This window comes from Protopterus annectens, chromosome 4.part1 (genome assembly GCF_019279795.1).
Source record: "Protopterus annectens isolate FY-2018-M chromosome 4.part1, PAN1.0, whole genome shotgun sequence".
Taxonomy (NCBI): Eukaryota; Metazoa; Chordata; order Ceratodontiformes; family Protopteridae; genus Protopterus; species Protopterus annectens.
In genome coordinates this window covers 458,578,569-458,598,028 of record NC_056734.1, presented here as the reverse complement: position 1 = coordinate 458,598,028, position 19,460 = coordinate 458,578,569, and the positions used below count along the sequence as shown (strand labels likewise).

Sequence of the window (19,460 nt, the reverse complement as noted above, 5' to 3'; positions counted from 1 at the left end):
TCACAGTAGGTGTATGCCAAGGATCAATACTTGGCCTACTACTCTTCTCTATCTTCACTAATAAACTTTCATCAGCTATGGAAAGTGCTACCATCATACAATATGCTGATGAGTCTACCCTTATTTGTTCAGCTCCTTCCATACCTGCATTCATTTTAACAACCCAGACTGCCTTCAATGACATAGAAACCTATAGGTTCATAGGTTCATAGGTTGGTACTAGGCTATCGGCTCTAGGGCCTATACAAGCCTAGCCGTAACAATTCCATGGCTATTTTTTCCCCACAGTATTTACTTCCCTGGACCCCTGTCTAGCTATCTCTACAACTCTCAACTTGTTCTCAATCCCAGCAAAACTAAGCTCATGCTCCATACCAGTAATAAGCTATCCAACACCCCGCTCCCTTTCACCATCTCTTCCTCTAAAAATGCCATAATACAGCCAGTGGAACACACCAAACTCCTAGGAGGATCATAGATAATAACCTTAGATTTGACAAACACCTTGCAGGAACTATAAAGAAAGCATATATTAAGCTTGGATCTCTCTACAGAATCAAACCCTTCCTCACTGATCCCACTAGACATGTCATAGCTAGAACCCCCTTCTTTCTACTCTACCATATGCATCCCCAATTTTCACAAATCTCAGAAAATCTGACTTAAATAAATCCTGCTACAGCAAGATTGCAAGATTTGCCTCAAACCTCCCATTTATATCACACACTGCAATGCACTGCAGCTCCAAAAATGGCTTGAACTTCCCAATCTACTTACCTTTAACCAATTAAATTTCACTCATACCATATTCTACCAACCTAGCAACTGCCCTGCTCTCAAAGACCTCGTTCTTTCTTACTGTTGTCCACACTCACTAAGATCCTCCAAAAAAAACTACTGACAGTAACCAGATCTAACACCAACTATGTAGACTCCCTATTTTCAAACCAAGTAACTAGATTATGGAACTCCTTATTACAAGAAATTCATAATACTGCCTGTAACTCCACATTCAAATAACTACTAAACGAACAACTTACTAACAACTGGCTTTGCTCATGTACCAATCCCGGCTGAATATGTCTAATAATAACCTTCCATTACTCTCCAGCGTACACTTTCAGCCTCTCTTCCTCTTAGCCACCTATTACTTAGTTTCTCTTTTTCTGTCTCTTTCCCACGTCTTCCTCTGTTCTCCTTTTATATCTTATGAATTTTTTTTTTCTTCCATTACACTTTTATTAACATCTCCTTACACCTAATTTGTATACATAGCATTCCGTATTGTATTGTATTCCATCCTAATTCTACACACCCATTCTTTCTCCTATGTATTTTCTCTTTTTTTTCTACCATCATTTAGTATTAGACAGTTATATTATTGTCACAACTATCTCTACTTGAAACTGTTTCAAATATGTTGCATATTAGCATGTTATATTATTGTTAAGAAGATCATCTGATGTAATTATTTGTAATTGTTTTGTTAATTTCTCTGCTTGGAGCTTTTCTCCCCAGGCCTCCTCTGAAAATGGGTCTCTTGCTCAGTCAGACATACCTAGTTAACAAATGAAAAATAAATGTTTTAACATTTGTAAGCAGTGTACCGAATAACTATAGTGTCTTCCTGTTCAAAAAAAGACATTCCTGGAGAGAATGAATGAAGAACAACCTTTCTTGTAATATCTTCTGCTAAAATTATACTACATGAAACAGCAACTTCAGCAAATGATCTCTGCATAAAAGTCCCTGAACCTGGACTACGATAACTTTCAACAAGAATGTCATGGTTTGTGGTAGAAGACGACCAGAAATAAGTACTTAATCAGAAGCCAGCAAGACAGCAACAATTTGCAATATAGATGGCTTACCCATTTTCTACAATGCCACCCCATACAGTTGCAGATAAGTTAGCTTTTGACATCAGAGCATTACTCAGTCCCTCCAAAAGATTTGTAGCAAGCCCAGTGGAATAAAACTTAATTATTACATCTTCCTCCATGTCCCATCACTAAATCTCTGCCCCCCACCACCACCCTGCATTCTCCTTGACACTCTTATTACTAATGCAACTGTCCCAAAGCACACTGACAGAGAACAGGGGGATTTCCTTGGTGTCCTGTGTAAACTACACACAGCAGTATGACTACCGCCTCAAGTCTTCACTGAAAACTGGCTTTATCCACTGAAACTAAACTGGTTAACAAAAGGCAAAATATATAAATACACAATTAAAATAAAATAAATCAAAATTAAATAACTTAAATAATAAGGTAATTTATACAGGATGTAGTGTTTACTCAAGATCTAAAGATGCCAACAAGCTCACTGAAGAAGAAATGAAAAGAATGTCCTTCTCAAAAATAATAAGAAAGTGTAAACAGACCTCTCCTGACTATAAAAATAAGTTTCTCATTCAGAACACACCCTAAAATTATACTATAGCTACAGAGATCGGGCTATTCCAAAAGCTTTTAATCAGCATTAATGAAATTAAAGCATCTCCAGCTGTCCAAGAGAGGTTCCTATCACGTAGTCGAACCTTTACTAGTTCGAATCACATATGGTCAAGACCATATGTTCGGATTTGTAAAAGTTTGAGTGTTTGAATGGAAATCTCCATAAGTGGTGGTTTCCATTCACATCAATGTGGTGCAATCTCGGAGTTGGTATATTTAAGTAGCGGGGAGTGTTGGGGGGGTGCAGGGGGGCTTGCCCCCCTGCTTAAAAGAAGTTTTTGTTTTACGCGTTGTGTAGTTATTTTTTTTTACATACTCGAAGTTCTGTAACTTTTAACATAATGGTTCGACCATTAGGTTCAGAGTTATGGAACTTCGACTATCTAATATAGACCCATCCAAGACGCATTTACCAATCTTGTTATGTACATAAAATTTAACTTTCCCAAGCACACCACTGAAAATTGGCTTTATCAACTGAGACTAACCTGGTTGACAAAATACAGAATAAATAAATACATAATTAAAATAAAATAAATCAAAATTAAATAACTAATAAGGTAATTTATACAGGCTACAGTTCCTACACAAGATCTAAAGATGCCAACAAGCTCACAAAAGAAAAAGAAATGGAAAGTATGTCCTTCTAAAAAATAAGAAGAAAGTGTAAATCGGCCTCTCTTGATAATTAAAAATAAGTTTCTCTGTTCAGAATGCACCCTAAAATTATACTATAGCTACAGAGATATGGCTTTCCCAAAAGCTTGTAATCAATATTAATGAAGTTAAAGCTTCTCCGGCTGTCCAGGAATCACCCTTTTTATATATAAAATATAATTTCCCAAGCACCAGCCTGACAACATCTTCCCATGTGTACTACATAATCACATAATCATTTTGTAGTGCGTGGAGCATGCTGATTACTCTCCAATATTTGGGAAAAAATAAATAAGTGCTAGAGTGGTGCAAGGCCTGACCTTAACAAATGTTAAGCATCCCCTGCTTAAGTTGTTAATGTCGGGTCTCAGGCTACACTATAAAATCTGCCAGTATGGACTAGCAAATGACAGTGGCAGAATAAAAGGTTTGTTTCTGTCTGCTGTCTGTACTGGTATAGTGTCCTTTCCTCTTACAAACTTAGTAGCTAGAATAATAGGATGTGGACTCACCTGCATTTTCTCAGAAGGATATGAACTCTGAAACTCAAATATATATCACTATTCAGTGACTTCAACCCTCCATAATTTGCCTGAAAACCATGGACTTTCTGAGGAACAAACCAAACAAATGAGGCAAAAATCTCAATATTCTGACAAAATATGGATAGTTTAGAGGCTTGACAAGGTGATTGTAAACATAAGGGACTGTGGTACACTGGGTTTCTGACAGTGCTCCCTAAGTACACTATAGATAAAGCTCCATACATAACAAAGAACTATGACTCTGTCTCTGTTAATAACCTGCAGTTATGTGTTCTTGATATGGATGCCTAAGATTCACCTCAGCAGTGAACTTCTTGGCATCCATATCTCGAAGACACAATAATCAGGTTATGATTGATGACCCAACCATAAACTTTTATATTTTAAGTCCTTCTCATTGATCCAGAAATAACATCATATCATACTTTTCAACCTCTGAGCACAGGAAATCTCCACAAAGCCAAAAATATTAGGGAGAAGAGCAAAGACCCATAAGTAGCGACATATTTTAGATATTGCTCTTAAAGCTTAGAAAGTTGCTAGAATACAAGGTTTTGTGTTGGCATGCATTTTTGGAAGGCTTTCAGGTCTGAATCTCAAACATCTGTCATTATTTAGTAAATTCAGTTCTCAATGATTTGCCAGAAAAACATAAATTTTGCAACAGCTGACCAGAAATATGAGGCAAAAACCTGGACTACCTCCACACAACAAGAAATATGGACAAAGCCAAAAATAATGGGGTTCCAAAAGCCCCAAATTAGGGGTAAATTTTAAATATTGCTCTTGTAAACAGACAGTTGCTCAAATAAAAAGTGTTCTATTAGCTTCCATTTTCTGAAGGATATAAAATCACAGTTCAAACATCTTTCATTATTTAGTGATTTTAAACTTCAAAGATCTGCTAGAAAACCACAAAGAACAAACCAAAAATATGAGGCAAAAATCTGGACATCCTGTGGAAATCTGGACAGTTGAGGGGTATTGAATGGAGATTAGGTAAGGTGCGAGTTGAAGAAAGAGTCTCTAGGATGAAAGACAGAGTAATTGTGATAACTGTGTAAGGATGTTAAGGGCAGTACTATTTAGCAAAGTACAGTTAAAACATAAAGTCCAACTAAAGTTTACAGAACTGTAAAAATAAAACTGGCAGATGGCTAACACAGATTCATTAAAGCAAATTCATGAATGCACCTTCCAGCTGTCTTGTTTATCTGGACTCGAAGTTTGTGGTTTTATTTCTCTTCCTATTTGCAGTAGCTAAGGACTCTCTAAGAGATTTTGACATACAAAATATGAAAATGTCAACAATTACTTTTCTTTTATTGGAGTGTTCATGTGCCAGACAAATTCCTTAGATAATGGATTGATTGTTTTAGTCCTGTGATATTCTTCTATGACATTTTATGACACTCCCATGACATCTAAGTAAATATTAAGTGGAAATGTCTATTATATGGGAAGTAAACAAGGTAGAACAAATATTGGTATAGGAGACAATTTACTTAAATCAATAGCATTCTCATAATCTCAAATTATAAACTAATTTGGAAAACCAATTTAGAAATCTTTCTAGAATAGCAATCTCCAATTATACAGAAAAAAAAGCACCTGACAAACTGAATGGTGTATCTGATCACAGCTGTGTCAGAGGTATAAACTATACAGCAGAAAATTTCACATAGGAATATTTCTAATGTGTCTTCTTAGGTCTGTCCTCCGGTGCAGAGTCAAGAAAGTTCATACCAAGTGAAAAAGGTCTCTCCAGTTCCAGTTCAGTTCATTGAAAAGGCAGTTTCTGTAGTGCAGCTTACATTTTATTTATATATATTATGATATGCTTTATTAAGATGATACTAGTGTCTTAGTAATTGGAAGCATAGCTCTCAACTCACCAGATTTTTGGCTCATATTTTTAGTCCGTTCTTCATAAAATGTGTGATTTTCTTGCACATTACTGAGGATTGAAATCACTAAGCAATGGCAAACATTTAAGTTTCCAGTTTCATTTCCTTCAGAAAATGCATGTTAATCCATAACTTGTTCTAACAACTTTGCAAATTTATAAGAGCAATATTTAAAATGTGTCCCTATTATTGAGCCTTTGCCCCCCATAATGTTTGGTTCTGACCAGATTTCTGGTGCTAAGTGGTTGAGAGGTATGATTGGAATCATTTCCCAAGGAGCACTACATCATGTTTTGTTTCAGCATGAATTTCTCTCTGTTTACTGTGTCATCTTGAGAGAACAGTTACAGAAAACGTGTAGATACATACTTTTAGTTGTAGAAGTATTTATTTATACTTCAGGTTAAATTACCTTGTTACTGTTATTTAGTAAATTGGTTAAATTATCTGTCTATGAGTTAATGCAGGTGGGTAAAGGTACTGACAGGTTTCTGCTCCAAGGGAAGTTTACAAGTGATTTATTTATCAGTTTAGCTTTGTATCATTACTTTTAATGTGTTTTATTCATTTAAAAAATATAAAATGATAAAAGAAAATGGACCACAAGGATTACATTATAAAATCACCCCATATTTATGTTGGTTGCGTTTAAGTCACATCCAGCACTGAGACTAAATGGTAAGAAAATGCTCTAACTACAATTTTTATTTTTTGTTCTTTTTCAGCTTAGTTTATTCTCCTCATAGTCCTTCCTTTAATATTGTGAGTTATTTGGTACACACTAGATGTTTGTTTGGGAACAGAGGAATACCTTAACAGTGGACTCTATTTGAACCTTTTACTCTGAGGTCTTGGAAGGTTTTCCTGAGTTATTTTGGCAGTGGTGATAGGCTTCAGTAGAAAAAAGTATATACAGATATAGACAGAAACAAAGATAGAAACAGAAACACAGATAGATATAGAGTTAATTGTAGAGATAGAGATACATGGTAGATACATTCAGAGCTAGTGAAGAGAAAGACACAAGAGACAGAAAGAAAAAATAAATCTGAGGTAACAAACACTATACATGCAATGGTATAAAAATACTTCTGAGCTAATTATTTAGCAATTTCAAAGGCTTTCTAGGTGCCAAACTCTTCTGCTTGCCTGAATGACTCTCTTGCTTGAAGCTGTCTATATACATCATAAGTAAGGAATTCATTACATTATTCCAATTAATTTAGATTGCAATACTAAGCAGAAGAGAAAGAAAGCAACACTGTGAACAGCATGAAGATAATGAAGCATAAATAAAATTAGGAAAATTATTGCCCCATCAGAATTAATTTGATACCATGATTTCCATATTGTATGTAACTCTGCAATTTGTTTTTAAGACTTTGATCTACATATTGCAGTCTATCACAAATGTAAGTCAACATTCAGCACTGATAAATGTATATTTGTATTTCAACTGCTCTCCTACACTTCTAATATTCCAGCAAGTATGTTATAATGTACATTATCTGGCTTCCAGATTAAGACCAAATAGATATAATATGTCATATTTGTTAAGAAAAATAAAAATGCTTAACGATAATAAACCTAATGATCTAGAGTCTTGAAATGCATTCATTGGATTTTTAATTATTTATCTAACATTTGTTTACCAGGAAAGTCCAACTTTGAAAGAGCCAATTTTCAGAGGGAGGCACAGAGAGAAATTCTCCAGACACATGAACACAGGGAGGACATGCAGACTTCACACAGAAGGAACCCCACTCAAGAATTGATCTGGGGAACCTCTTACTGTGAGGCAACAACGTTAACCGCTATGCCACTGTGCTGATATAATTTTTGCATATTAAAAAAAAAAAAGCTAGCTCTGGGAATAACAGAAAATGTGTGTGATGCCCCTGCACTAGCCCAGTAATCAAGGAGCCTCAATCCTCACCACTGGCAACAGTCAGGAACATACACACTGGGAAGATGACAAGTACATGTACAGTAAAGTGCAATTTCCCTTAAGAGCACATAGAGATCACACTCAGTCTGGGGCTGGTTTCCCCCTCTTTTTCCAGATCCCCAATAAGACTCCCCACTGGCACAGCTATAGGGTTGAGATCTTAGCTGAGTGACCAAGTGAAAACCTCCAGCACACTCTCTGTCCAATAAGTGCTTCATGTCCCTGCCCAAGTAGCTGACACACACACACACACACACACACACACACACACACACACACACACACACACACACACACACACACACACACACACACACATTTTGAGATTTGATTTATATACAAACACACACAAACACCTGGGAAAGGCTGGCACAGGTTTGCTAGCTATGACCCCTTTTGTCCAGACTATAAGGTAATTCCAGCTGCCACCAGCCAACTCTTTATCAGCTACTCAAAGGCCCTTAACAAAGGGTGTCCAACCCTACTGTGTAATGTTACTAATAATCCAAATGGTAGCCTGACCAAGAGCAAGGCTGTTTAGGAGTGGCCTGTACAGTGTCACCAAACAGACATGCAAGTACTCTAAGAGCTTAAATATGTCTCACAAATAGCCACAATGATATGTTTAAATATATGTAATAATAAATAATAAAAGAACAAGACAATACTCAGTAGGTAATCAGTTGCACCAGAGTTCAAAATCTTAGGATATATTTAAAACAGCATTGCAGGACAGTCAATAAAGAAAACAGTTATGCTATACTTTACTATATTCCTATCTGAATCTAAAAGAATTACTATGCTCTAAATACTTACTTATAGAACAACACACAGGCAGAAGCACAGAAGGTGGTGATGAATGTATGTTCTTGCTAGGTCAAAGACAAAATACAAAAGGTACAGTCTCTCTCTGAGAGAGTTCTTAAATTAATAGCAAATATTATTGCTGGGTTAGCTTGAATGGCATTACTTTTTGTCACCTGACTTTTAGTTCCCAAGCTAAACCCTCTTTGTCAGAAACTAACAGAATTTAACATCTCTGTGTGAACAATACATATATCTCAGATGTTTGAAGACCCTGGAAGTCATAAAACAATAAGACACCTGCATCTCAAACCTAGTAATTATTTCTCTTCCAAGACAATACAAAAACTTCTAGCTCTAGACATTGTGTCTGCTACTGAACTGAAACTGAGAGATAACTTTTATAGAACAATCATAAAACAATTTAATATCAACTTATTTTCTTGAAGTTTTGCAAGTTAACCCTCTATGTTCTGGTTTCTACTATTAAAACATATACATTTACACAATTACAATAGTTTATATACATTTCAGTTCTAAGCCAGCAGGGCATGTTGTGGTTACATTTTAGGTCAGTACTTTATACCTTTTCACACACTTCTGTATGAATCATATCAATATTCACAAATGACTTAGAATTATTTACAACATTCCAGATAGCTGGGCTGGCAGTATTTCCTTTTGTGACACTGTGAGTAGAATGAAAATGGATATTAGTGTAAAACTCTCAGAACTCTATTTAAATCACAATCACAGGAAATGAGAAACCAAAATAGCTCTTTAACCTTAGTGTCTTAGATAACCTTAGTAATGCCATAAATATCTTTTTTTCAGAACTGAAATGTGATTTGACTTCAGAATGTATTAACTGTTATTTCTTCTGGCAGCTTCACAAGCCTTCTGGAATTTGTTAATGATGTACCACAAACTGCATTTAAATGTTGCTTCTATATTATATGCATCAGTGTACTGCAAATTATCAGCATCGGAAAGGCATTATACATGTCTACGTATTAAAAACAATGACATAATACTACCCTGAGATCAGAGCAGTCATGTCTGAGTTATTGAAGTTAATGATGTAAATCTGTAAATGCAGCCAGGCTGAGGTAGGGCTAGCATATGAAAGTACACAATAAGTACCTTAGGAGTACTTTCCATTTTCCTTTTCTCACAGAAGAGTTTTAGTATGAATGGATTTGCTGCTATGCTCCAGAGAAAATGGAGGACATTTTACATTATCTTGCCATTCACAAAGTCAAAGTTTTTTCTACAACATATTACACACTTGACTTCCCTAATTATCTGAATTTCTTAGATCTAGGGCTAGGGTGAAAATGACATTCCTTGGGAAGGCACCCATTTTACAAATGACGCTGTGCAGATATAACATATATCTATTTCCAGTTCATGTGGTACCCATTCACTGGCTTGAGATTAGAAAGCAAACATGATAGTGTAGAGGCAATGCTTGGTATCTGGATATATGAATAAGGAATGTCAGCTATCTGTAGGGAGCTGTAGGATAAAAGCAAAATGAAGCAAGAACAACCAATATATGTTATTATTCAAACTGACAGTTACCTTTATATGTTTTTCCACAGAAATTGTTACAGGCACTGAAGCATTAAGCCAGAAAGAACTCTGATTCCCAGTTCTGGACCAGATCACTGCTTCTGTTGCATTATCTTTAATGATAACTTTCAGCTTATTGTGGTTTTCAGAGCCAAGCATGTGATACCAAAACTCAATACATATGTCTCCCAACACACCAAGTGATGGACTTTCCAACCTGTTTGTTCCGAGTGGTATGAAATTACTGGCTTCCTGGTAAATAAAATAGCCATCTGCAAATGTAAACAAAGTACAAAAAATATATATTAATTGATTTATGTACTTTTATTACTTTTTCTGTATTTAATTTAAATAATGTCATGGCTGAAAATGGAGCTTTATGACCCAGTCTAATTATCTGTCTAAGAAAAAAAAAACAATGTGACTGCGCATTGCTATTCAAAAATAAGCACACTGACTGGACAATCCAACCAGTGTGCTTGTTGTAAGACAAGTATACATCAATGGGAAAAGTCCAGATGCTGAAGTACCATCCAGCAACTAGACCTTCTACTGGCATGTGCTGGGGGACAGCAAACTATGAGAAAAATCAGGTATGTTCTGCAAAACTAAAGAAACAGAAACATGCCTGATTTCCTTGTATTTCTCCATTGTCCCTCTTCAAATCCTGACTTTTTAAACATTAACAAAAAAAGAAGAAACACGAGATTTTCTTTTCTCCATTGTTTCTCCTGCACTGCAACTGATGTACTGTGCAAGCATGGGAATGCTAGTCCTATACACATGTGCAGTACATCAGCCCACAGCAATCAATTTGGAGAAAGAGTGACGTGCCATTATACAAAAGCATTATTTAAGAGTCATTTCTTTCTTAAATAATGTCATTGTATAGAAGCAACAATCCACTCTTGTCTGTGAGTATATCAGGATTTACCCAAGGTTGGCTTTGTTAAATCACTTAGGCTTCACCTCCATTATCGAACCACAACATCATTAAGTAAATCCTGATATAACCACACAGACTATTGCTTAAATGTTATGTTTATAAAAATACTTCTTACCCATGCATTTTGTTAATTAAAAAACAGCATTATAAGTGACAATGGGCAGATCTTTAAATAATTTTTGTCTGCAGAAATATGTCTAAATTCTGAAATACCATCTGAGTTATTCATCTAGCCTATATGCACTGATCTTATTTACTGTAATGGGATTTAAGCTGGAGTTTCTGCTAGAAATGACAACAACCATTATCAGTTTTTTTAACCTTTATTCATCTTCCTTTGATCAGTAGTCACTTATTGATTGACATATCAGTGGATCACCTCACCTGAACAGCCTGGATGTAAGAGACACTGATTGTCATCCAGATGATCTGATTTCAACAAGTGGCTCAGACACTAAAAGAGCACAGCAAGAGTAGTACTGACCTGTTTGTCCCAGCTCTGTATCCTGGGGGCGGGCAGTGGTGGTCCTTATCAGCCAAATCTGAAGCTGTGCAAGTGGAGGCTTGCACAACAACAGTGGTTGTAAGACTAGGGGATGTGGGACTGGATGTCCAAGGCAGTGACAGCATGTGGGAGACAGCATAAATATGCCAAGGGAGGGTACAGAAGAAGGTCCCTACTGGGATGCAACTGTGCTGATAGCTGCTCAGCATGAGCATGTCTGTGGATGTAATAACAAAAAAAAAAAAAAATCCAAAACTTTGATCTTATGGTTCAAACCGTATGAATTTCGAAGTTTTGAAACTTTGATAATCTGATGGGGACCCACACACACACACACACACACACACACACACATATATATATATATATATATATATATATATATATATATATATATATATATATATACATATATATATATATATATATATATGTACATATATATATATATATATATATATATATATGTATATATGTACATATATATATATATATATATATATATGTATATATATATATATATATATATATATATATATATATATATATATGCACACACACACACACACACACACACACACACACACACACACACACACACACACACACACACACACACACACACACACACACTGTGTTAATCTGATTATATTGTATTAGAACAGTTTCTTCTCCTTATAATTTTTAACATATCCATGGAATGCTTTAAAATTCTTCACAGCTCAAAGGGAATGGCAGATTCACCTTATTAGAAATGGTATCCAGTGTAAATAATGACATAATTATAAAAGAGGTTCTGATGAATCCTCAGTCTTTACAAGCCATTGGCATTAAGTACTTTTCATGGATACAAAAATATCTGTTTCAAACATAGTCAGTGTAATCTAAAAATGTAGGGCTAGATGTTTTGGTGGGGTAATCCATGGGAATGACACTAAGGACCCTGTAGGAAAAGGTGCATGGTCATAGTCACCCAAAGGAAGGCACTGCTCTTTAAAATAAAAGGTTAGTAAGATGATGTGGTATATAGGCCATGCATGACATTTCAGAAATGCCATGCTAAATCGTCAGTATTGTGGGTACTGATAAGGATGCATATGTAGTGCCAAGTCCTGTTCTAATGGCCTTATAGGAAAAAAAAGAATTAGGCTGGTAGTGCACATAGGTTCATAGGTTCATTGGTTCATACTAGGCTATCTGCCCTAGGGCATTTATAAGCCTAGCCAGAGTGTGTTTGGCTTTTGCCACCCATTTTAAATTAGTTTTGCTATGCCCTTTTTCGAGGTTAGTATACTGTGCCTCTGTCTAACAGTGACACAGAAGTGATACCCGGGGTAAACCTACAATCTCCCATCCACTCATCAAGATTCCTCTTGAAGAGAGTCAGTGAGGGACTCTGCCTAACCTGGACTGGGATTTTATTCCAGAGTGAAGGGAGCCTCTGGGTTATAAATCTGTCCCTCCAGCATGTCCTATTTATTTCAGTGCTGAGGTTCAAGTCTCTCGAGCATGTAGCTCGATGGGATTTGGATTTTCTGAGGTGCAGCATGTCCATTAATTCCGGGTTGGACATGGCTTTATACGTCAGGCACAGATTGCCTCTGAGCAGGTGGTATGCCACTGAGTAGAGCTGGAGTTTCTTTAACCGGGCAGCATATGGCATCTGTTTGAGCTCTTTGACCCTCTTGGTGAGGTACTTTTGGGGTCTTTCCAGTTGCTGCAGGTGTCTGGTAAGGTACATCCCAAAAGGGGCATTGTACTCAATTATGGGCCTGATGAGGGATGAGTAAAGAGGCACGATGACCTCCCCTGATCTAGATGTGAATCCCTTCATGATTAGGTGGGCTATATAAAATGTTTTTCTAACCACTTTGGCCACGTGGTTGTCAAATGAGGGATTGCTACCAACTTGGGTCCCCAGGTCCCTAATTACTTCTTCTGTACTTAATGGATTACCACCTATGTGGTAATTTGTGGGCACTTTGTTTTTGCCAAAGGGGATGACTATACACTTTTTGGCGTTTAGTTTGAGGCCATGGCTCTGGCACCAGTTGTCTGTTTCTATGAGGCCCTTTAGGAGGATGCTTGTGTTGGCTGGAGAGTCGATTATGGCACCCAGTTTGCAGTCATCTGCAAACTTGGTCAGCCACAGTCCTTCCGTGTTGGCCTGTACCTCCGAGAAATATATGCTGAACAAGAGAGGTCCCAGGACTGAGCCTTGTGGGATGCCACTTGTAACTGGTTTGGAGTCTGACATGGCTCCAGCAATTCTAACCATGTTGGTTCTGTCCTTGAGCCAGTTTGCAACCCATCTAGTGACATAGGGGTTTATATTTAAGCTGGTAAGCTTATCTATAATGCCCGAGTGGGGTATTGTATCGAAGGCTTTTGCGAGGTCCAGGTAGGCTGTGTGGACCACCTTCCCCTCGTCAATGGCCTTGGTGACTGTTTCAAAGAAATCAACCAGGTTTAAGAGGCAGGATCTGCCCTTAACAAATCCGAACTTTGTAGGATCCAGTGTCTGTAGGTCCCCAATATCTTTATTTATGAGGTCCATGATGATCCTTTCCATAGCTTTGCAGACCAAGCTAGTCAGGCTTATGGGGCGATAGTTTCCAGGATCTGTTGAGGCACCACCTTTGTGGAGAGGGACCACTGTTGCTGTACGCCACTCTTTGGGTACATATCCTGTAGTAAGTCTGAGATTGAACCGTAGTTTTATGTTTGGGTTTAGCTCTTCTTGGAGTTCATGTAGGATGCAGCCCGGGACACCGTCTGGTCCCATTGATGCTGCGTTTTTTGCTTTGTAATACAATGTTAACAAAATAATAATATGAATGGAGGGTTATGAATATAAAGAGAATTAAATAGCAAACATTTATAAGAAAAGAGAAAGGAGAGTTAGAGTTAGGACGTTCTACACTGCCAGGGGTAGTTGGACAGGTGACAAAGTGTCATATGGTAAGTCAGGATAGGGTTTATGAATGCCTAAGCCATAGGGAAAAAACACAGAACACAACTTAAATTTTAGGTTCAGGTGGTAGGGGAATAGATGAACATAGCACATTAATGTAGAGGTTTAAGGCTGCAAAATGCTAAAGACTCTCACCCATGATCCTTGATTTGATTCCCTTCATTTTAAAACTCGCTAACACAGAGAAATCATGTAACTAGAGAGGGTTACCAGGATGGCCCATAAAACTTTTAATTGTGTGTAATAATAAATGGATTTAAAAAGTGCTTTGGCACTAGTTGTTGTATGCAAACTAAATGACATATTACTTCCATTAGCATCTTCATGTGTTTGTATGTTCATAGTTATAAGGAACTGCCTGATAATTTCCATAAGGGAATGGTAGCGCGTATTTTAAAATATAAATAATGGTTCCATTGTACCTGTAGCAGACAGATTCAGTTTTAAGCTATTGTCATTTTGTGATTCACTCATACAGGTATCTTAGATTACAACTGAGCAATCTTGTCTTTGCATGTCATTTATCCATGTTGTCTGGTCAGAAAACAATTAGCTTCTACTCATTAGGAAGGTTTTACATGGTAATGTAATTTTAGTATAAAAACTCAAAAGCATGGATAGCAAGTGTCTTAAGTAAAGTCTTACTTCCTCCTGGGTAATCACCAATCGGCCCTGTCTCTGGTGTTGGAGTAGCATGCTTAGTTCTTATCCAGTCACCATCATCTCCATCGCAGGGCTGAACCCAGTCACAAAATGGTTGGTAATTGTTATTGAAGTCACATTTTGTGAGATATTCTGTAAGATAAAAGAGAAAACCATGTTTTGTATCATTTGGTTAAACTGATTGCAAACAAAAATTAAAATGATAGCAACTGTAACTTGTATATTCTGTTGTTTGTCACAAACACATTTAAGGAGGTATACAGACTGAGCTATCAATATGAAGTTTTATCCATTCATCTAGCTAATCTGTAGGACATCTTTCAGGACATTCATCAGCAATGTTCTCCTGGCTACTGGTTTGTACCTCATCAATACGCCTTGAAAATTGTGTTTCTCCAGTGGCTCACCCTTTAGAGAGTAATCAGCCATAGTATATTTCGAGAAGCTCCTTTGGATAGGAGGGGGTTCTAATTAGGGTTTGAAAAACTGAATGTATACTTTCTAACCTTCTTTACTTTCACCCCTCCAATTTAGAAATGCCATTAAAAATGAGATTACTCAAACTCTCCCAATTCTTACTTACTCCTTCATAGTACTATCATTTAGTAAAACATACATAAATACTACACTTTGCTGTTGTCAGCTTCCAACTATTGCAATGTTTGTCTTTTCTATACAGCCATAATACCCAAATGATATTATGATATTTCTAAAATATGTAGATGAATGCATTTACTACATGTAACAGTAAAAGAAAATGCACACTTTAGACAAACCACATAATATCATGTAACATAACTAATCAGCTTATGATTCTTTGGGGAAACTACATAATGTGACCCACAAGCTTACAAAGCACTGATACACCTCCCATTCCCTCAAATAAAGCAGTATTCTTAAAAAAGATATTATACTAAAGCTTCACTGCCTTATAGTCATTGCAGAATATGTCGCACCATGCCCTTGATAGTAGGAATTGTTTCCTTATATATCCACCCCACTCATGCATACCTGTTACGTATACATAACACTGCACCCACAGGCACCTACAGGCACTGAAATAATTGAAGCATTAACCAAGTTTCTCTCCAACCACCAGCACATCCAAGAAATGTCACAAGAGTATCTAGACATTGAAACGTGCAATCCTCAAAAACATACTTTTATTACATTATAAAGATATTTAAATAGTTCTGTTACAATTCATTGTCTTTAAAATTGTGTAAGTTACCAAAAATATATAAATTCAGTGCTGCCTTTTCTGTCTGATTCAATGTATGGGTTATAAGATCTGACCAGATTTGACCTTGGTGCATTTTTTCAAGCTCTTGCATCCAGGGCTTAGTCCCCCCCATCCATAATTCCCTCTTATATGTCTAGTGCCCCAGATATCATTTGCCACCTGGATGGTCAAGATATGACTGGCAAGGGCTCAGTGATTATTCAGATAAGTGCTATTTTTTGGCAGGTCTTAAACTTTTTCTAAAAGATTACCTTTCCAGTTTCTTTAGCTAGCTATTCCTTCCCTTTTCCAGGTAGTTTTGGACCATTTTTTTGTCAAAGATGTTGCTTGTGGAAGTATCCTTCCCGCCTTTCTCCACTACCTATAAAAAACTTTTATTATTATCTTACCTGGAGTTTGCATTTTTTGTGCAGTCTGCTGTTAGTGTCTCTAGTTTTACTGCATAGATCATAATCCAAGAGGGTAGTATTGTTACTGAGATTTTGTGATTGTGTGTGCATTGTTTGTTCTGCTGTTTTTCTTCTAAGATGTTTGACAAGGCCTCTCAAAAAGTCTGGTGTTGGTGGGAATAAGATTCCCCCAAGATCTACACAATCTCTGCATTTACTGTTTGGGGCAGACCATTTAAATGTTGAATGGGAGTCCTGCATGTCCTTTAGGATCAGGGTTCTTGTCAACTGAAGGAATATGCTTGGCCTATGTGGTGCTCTCCCTGCCCAAATGGGAGAACTGACCCCTTTGACATCTACTTCAGCTTCTCCTTCTACCAGGAAAATGGACAAATCTTAGCCTGCCAAGGAAAAAGACAGAGAGAGCGAAAGAGACAGACAGAGAGAGAGAGGGAGAGAGAGGGGGAGAGGGAGGGAGAGAAGATCAAAGAGAAAGAAAAGGAGAAGGAGAAAGAAAAAACAAAGCAAAAATATAGACCAAGAAAGAGGTCCCCATATCTGACCTCCCAGTCAAGCCTAGCCCTGACGAATCCTAGCTTGCTGGATTCAAAATCTGGACAGGAGCAAGTTTGGGTCTGAACACCTTCTCCAGTATGCTGTTTTGCTCTGGATCCAGCCAGTACTTAGCTCCACCAGGAAAGACTTTGATCTCCCAGACCACCTTACATGGCATCTTCATACAGGTTCTTTCTGTTATTGAGAAGTCTTTCTGCAGCAAACATCGACAGGATGATGAGGAAATTTCCTCAGAAGCAAATTCAGATGGGGTTCCTTCCAGGGCCTCCCCACTGAGGTCTCCAGGTCTGGTCCAGTCAGCTTTCTTGTTGGTTACTCCTTCTGTGGTCCATCCTGTGGATCTAGTGTCTATGGCCTAATGCCCAAGAGAGAGCCTTTCTGGAGCTGAGAATGACTTCTGCATGGACTCCAGCAGTTTCCCTTACCATTTTGACTCTGGTGCCATTGGATTGTGAAGGGTCTTGGAGCCGAAGTACAGAGGTCAAATTCCACTCCAAAGTTATTGAGTTATTACAGCTATCCCTTCCTCTGTGTGTTTCAGCCTTAGATAGCATAGCTCCAGTGCTGGATTTGGGGCCAAGTCAGGTCAGGGCCACTAATGTTCCTCCCTTGGGTTCTTGGGGTCCTGAAGAGTCGTCTTCAGTGTTTGAAGTATTTGAAAGGGTCCTCTCCAGATCTAGAGATGAGGTTCCTCTCACTCAGCACCATCCAGCCTCCCATTGGATCCTGTGGTGCCTTCCACACATGCTATCCATCAGGGGCAGCCAACTTCAGTTAGCCTCGAGGGTCTTCACTTGAAGAGTTCTCACTCTGATTCTGAACGTTCTCCAGAACACACCACCAAGGAATGTCACAGGAAGCTGTCTTGCAAAAGGAAGCATGCAGACTTCTCTCAGGAGTCACTTGCTAAAGATACCAATTTCAAGGAAGGGGAGGGGTCTCCAAGGTTCCTTTGGAAGATGTCTCCTTCAGAGATATCCAAGAACTGATGAAGTGGGGTGAGGGGTTAGTCATATGATGCCCCTTCCAATAAGAGTTATTATTCCTCATGGCTTTTTGGATTGGCTCATCTACTGCCTGTGTAGTTCTATCCACTGATGAGCTCACAGATTTGGTTTTGCAGCAGGCTCATAAGGAGTCTGAAGTCATGGAGACAATCCTCAGAAAACCTAATAAAATTTGTATGCCACCCCAGAAGCAGTTCACATTGGAGCAAGGGTCCTACAGTAGATGCTATGGTGGAAGCAGCAGCCACTAAGAAGGAGCTTTCCAAGGACAGCATCTCTGTCCAGCTCCCTAACAGGGAGTCCAGAGAGTGGGACAGATTTGGAAAATGGACTTATACCTCAGCAAAGTTTGCTCACTGAACTACCTGACTATCATAACTCAATTTCAGTGGGATTTGGCTAGGGAAATTTCCAAATCTTTCTTGGATAATTTTTCTGCAGTCATTCAGAAAACTGTAGAGTCACATATATTTACCCTACAATCCATGTCTAACATGTTTAAGTTCCTCCTTTCCAATGCAGCAAATGGCACTGTGAGAACAGCAGACACCAGTATTGCTATTCATTGACATGCCCGGATGAGTCTGTGTGAATTCGCAGAGAACTTTTAGATGGCCTTCATTAATGCACCCTTTGATGGGTCAACACCTTTGATGCCAATGATAAAAGGGACTCACCAGAAGCAAGCAGGAGGGCAAGACTCTGTCTGCCATAGGCGTGTGTTTTCCCACCTTAAGGGAGTTTTTCCCGAGGACCAGAAATGTGGAAAAAATATGGTTTCATAAGTCCCAAAATTTTGCCCAGACCACTTCTGGTTACAAAACACCTCAAGGTGGGATGGATAGCTTTAATGGACATCACCAAAGGAGCAGAGGCAAACTACACAATCAATGGTTTTGAGGTCCCTTTACTGAGAAACCCTTCCAGCACTCATAAATGGTTGCCTGACTGACACTCTGGAGTCAGTTAGGGGCACTTATCTCTGCACTCTCAATCCTGGCTAGCCATCACTCAAGATTCTTAGGTTCAGAAGATATCACCAGAGGCTACATTATTCCTTATGTTTTCCACCAACAAATAAAAAAAATCCCCAGCATTCCACCCAGTAAAGGGATTTAATGGCAGCAGAAGTATAAACCTCTTAGAAAAGCAAGTTAGCCAGGAGGCCCCACCAGACCAATGAAGATCCATAGTCTATTCAAGACTCTCTTTTTTTGGTTCCAAAAAAGAATGGAAACTTCAGGCCAGTTCATATCTCAGTC

General features: G+C 38.0%; 1 protein-coding gene across 1 annotated transcript in view; it reads right to left on the bottom strand.

Moving 5' to 3' along the window:
• LOC122801223 (IgGFc-binding protein-like) overlaps nucleotides 1-19,460 on the bottom strand; it is a 691,109-nt gene that overhangs the window by 649,952 nt on the left and 21,697 nt on the right. Inside the window, exons 3-4 of the mRNA XM_044070776.1 lie at nucleotides 14,966-15,115; nucleotides 9,905-10,167 (exon numbers count right to left, since the gene is read on the bottom strand). Coding sequence (XP_043926711.1) covers nucleotides 9,905-10,167; nucleotides 14,966-15,115 — 413 coding nt within the window. The remainder of the gene's footprint in view (nucleotides 1-9,904; nucleotides 10,168-14,965; nucleotides 15,116-19,460) is intronic.